The sequence below is a fragment of the Cololabis saira genome, chromosome 12 (assembly GCF_033807715.1).
Source record: "Cololabis saira isolate AMF1-May2022 chromosome 12, fColSai1.1, whole genome shotgun sequence".
NCBI classification, from domain to species: Eukaryota; Metazoa; Chordata; class Actinopteri; order Beloniformes; family Belonidae; genus Cololabis; species Cololabis saira.
In genome coordinates, this window is record NC_084598.1 from 26115736 (window position 1) to 26119697 (window position 3962).

A 3962-nucleotide genomic window follows, 5' to 3' on the forward strand; every position below is an offset into this window, starting at 1 on the left:
TCACAGGAGAGCGTGGAAAACACGCGATGTTTGAAGAGACTTCTGTCGTAAACCCCATTTAACTGTTTAACTCTCACTCACCGGGCTTTATCGCTACATAACATTCATATTTATTTAGTGGGGCCGACGAAGATTTTTTTTACGTAAACGACGAAGATGTAAGTGTTGATCCTACTGTGCAGTCGCTAAGTCTTTATAAGTGATGGATAATGCGGATCAGAGCTAACACCAGCTAGCACACGAGTTAGCCTGAGCGCTGCAGCTTCACTATCGCTGCTGAAACACAAGGAGACGCGTGTCCTTATGAGACAAGCCTGCAATAACTTGTCATCAGCTTTATTTTGAAGTGTTATTCCATGTGCTTAGTCCCTGGGTTTGTCTGTGCGCAGCTCGGAGAGTTCAGATAGTTAGCCAGCTAATGACATGACTCGGGTAAAGTTAGCACTGGAAGTGCTAGGACTGGTGTCATGCTCTCAGGACTCCACATACATGACACCAAACCTCACGTTTGCTTTAAACGCAAGCCGTCCACATACTCTTATCAAGAAATGCTGGTTCATTTGTATATAATTGTATAGTTTGCCATTTTAGTAGCAGTACGTGACTCAGACGTGTGATCATAATACATGTTTGTACTGACAGCAGGTTGCACCAGGTGGATTAAAAGTCAAATTCTAACTGATTTCTTGAAGAAAGTAGTTTTGAGCAAAGATTTTAAGCATTTTTTTGTTAAGTTTCTATTTTAAATGAGCTACACACCCTGCAACACGACTCAAATGGACTCCACCCTGTCCACATGGGTGATCACTGCAGAGTGCTAATCTAATAATAACAAGTGGCATATTTTTAGAAGAACCCTCTGACAGAATAAAACATTAAATATGTTGCGCTGCCCTGGTGTTTATTAATTGAATCTTTCTGCTTCTGTCTATTAGGCAGCCTGCAACAGCTAAATGGTATGACAGACGAGACTCTGTTTTTGTAGAGTTCTGCGTGGAGGACAGTAAAGATGTGAAAATAAAATTCAACAAATCAAAATTTGATTTTAGGTAAGTTGTGGGAATCATATGAGGTAATACCCCTGAGGTTTGTTTTTCCTTAATCATTTGAAAGAAAAGAAAAATAACCTTAAGGTAACTTTTGTTGAATGATGCCACAGTTTGTGATTTGCAAAATTATGACTTCATTTTGTCTCATTTACAGCTGTGTCAGTGGAACAGATGATCTCAAACACCACAATGCAGTTGAGCTTTTTGGGGAAATTGACTCCAAAGTAAGTTTTTCAACTGAAGTCAGTTGGATTTTTTTTTAATTTTTCTTTGTTTTTCTGGATGTATTTGTTCCCTTAAAAGCCTTTATTAAATTCTTTCTGTAACAGGAATCCAAGCACAGGCGCACTGACAGGTCTGTGTTGTGCTGTTTACGAAAAGCCGAGGTTGGAAAGTCATGGCCAAGACTTACCAAAGACAAGGCAAAGGTAACTAACTTTGAAGCAAACTAATTGGTTCATACGTATATGGGGCTCAAGTTTTACAAGTACAAATATCGGAAAGCCTGTGCAACTATTTTAATCATCACCAGTCTAATGTAACATTTCAGTAACTTTTTGGATATATTATTTACCTTATATTGGACTGTTTGATTAAAACTATCACAATACCTTGTTGTGTCAATACTTATCTAATAAAAAATAAATAAATGAAGTGAGTTGCAATGTTGAATACATTTTTTAAATAATTTTGTTCATAAAGTTGGGAGAAGCAAAGCTTATTGAACCTACTTTAGTTTTAATAATGGTACAGTATTTATAAATGTATTTACTTAAATATTTACATATATATTGCACGCACACAATACCTCTTGTGAAACACTGGGCCCTTTTTTCTTTCAGTGCAAGTGGCTGAGTGTGGATTTCAATAATTGGAAAGACTGGGAAGACGATTCAGATGAAGACATGTCAAGTTTTGACAAATTTTCAGAGGCAAGTGTTGAACATTCTGAGCTTAAATTAAGGTTATGTTCAGAGAAATTGGCATGTTGATTGTTTGCTGCCCTCTCCTCCAGATGATGAACAGCATGGGCGGTGATGATCTACCCGATTTAGATGGAGCAGATGAAGAGGTAGAGTTTTACAATACAGCTCTTTGATTGCAATGTTTTTTTTGTAATCATATTTGATTATAAAACACAGGTTGTAGGATTCAGGATTCAGGGAAATTGGTGAAATTACCCAGGCAGTAAAAAGCAATTTATGATGAATTGTAATTGTTCACTGGGTTTGTTTTGTTTTTCTCCTCTTTTTCAGCATGATTCTGCAGACAGCGATGATGAAAGTAAGTCAGACTTTAAAATAAATGTGTGATTTGCAGTATGCAGTCACTTCCATGCTGTAGGTATACAGAAGAAAACAACTACTGCCATGAAGGGGCAAAGAAGGGGATGAAAAATACCCTTCTACCTTAGTTATTCCAGTTTTACCTCTGTCACCTCTTGTTTCTGTCTAAATAGAGGTGAAAAGGGCAACAATAACAAACTCTCCCAAACTGACAACTTGCCTTTAGGACATCATGTTTTTGCATTACAAGTTTCCGAAAGTGTTTGAATCAAATCTTGGTCACTTTTTTTGTAAACTATGACTAAAATGTAATGTTATTCAAGTATACGGGAACTATTTTGAATAGAAACATGGTGTTATTAGGCAGCCAAGAATACACCAATTTCTTAAAATTTATAGGAAAAACGATTCAAAATTCTACTATTATTCAAAACATTCCCAATATTTTGTTTTGTGAAAAAGCCATTCTAAATGTACAAACTGCACTGAAAATATTTGGAAGTGGTAACATTTTTCTCTGTACTAAAATGATACCTTATGTTGGTGTCTCACTCCTGTGTCTGCCATCAGTTATGACTCATTTTGACCCATAGGTCAATAATTTACCATTTAGATGTAACCACTTGCTCACATTAAGCGTTGAAATGTCTCTCTTTCAGAAATGCCGGACCTTGAGTAGACGCACATGGAGACATGTCAGTAGTTAAAGTGAATCTATCGAAGACGGAGACTAGACCTACGTTGGAGAAGAATTTTTCTACTCAGTTTCCAAAGCGACTCTCTTCAAGGGAGTGACAGAGAGTGACTATTTGATACAGAAATGCACAGACATCCATAGCAACATTCAGTGCTGTGCTTTGACGTTTTGTTCTGCATGGACAGTCATGTTCAAATGAAAATGTTATTGTTCCTTGACTTAATTGACTGTAATGGGATGTGCTGATGTCTTACACCTTATCTCTCCGTTTCCTTTGCAATGTTAGATTATGTATTAAACATTGTGATTTATCATAAGACAACAACAAAAAAGCTCAAAATGCATATTTTCCAACAAGGTAGTGTTTTTTTTAAATTGTTTTAAATTTATTTTATTTTTTAAATAACAGATTTCCACCTTTTAATGTTTGTATTGTAAATTACACTTATGTTAATTTAAAAGGCAAGAGTTCTGCTTTAAATGGTTTGTCCAGTGTAAACCAACATTTGCAAATATTTAACAATGATTTCTTTTTTTTTTTTTAAACAATGTTTCAGCATTTAAAATAAACACATGCTTGTGCAACTTGGTTTCTGTTGAGGTTGTGGTAGTGGAGTGATGATACATTATTTTCAGAGTACAGCTTTTGAGAAGGTGTATTCCCTCCCCCCTCTCTGTGGTACAATATGGAAAATCAAACAGTTGTAGGTTGATTTGGAAAAACCAAACAACTATTTCCATATCCCTACTGAAGTGATACATCCCACTTAGTCTGTGAATAATTACCCACACACCTTATAAATGTTTATGACATGCCACAAAGAATGCTTTGGGCGCTCTTGTTTTGACTTGTCAGACACCTCAGTGTTTGTCTAATGCAGCGAGACTATAAAAATACATTTCTAATAAACTTTAACCTTGGTTAAACTG

The 3962-nt window shown here is 36.0% G+C and overlaps 1 protein-coding gene across 1 annotated transcript; it reads left to right on the plus strand.

Annotated features, from left to right (window-relative positions):
- On the plus strand, positions 1 to 3962 carry ptges3a (prostaglandin E synthase 3a (cytosolic)). The gene is made up of 8 exons (XM_061734975.1): positions 1 to 158; positions 936 to 1049; positions 1204 to 1273; positions 1379 to 1477; positions 1892 to 1981; positions 2065 to 2121; positions 2306 to 2333; positions 2995 to 3962. Coding segments are annotated over exons 1-8 (480 nt in total). The 5' UTR covers positions 1 to 156; the 3' UTR covers positions 3015 to 3962.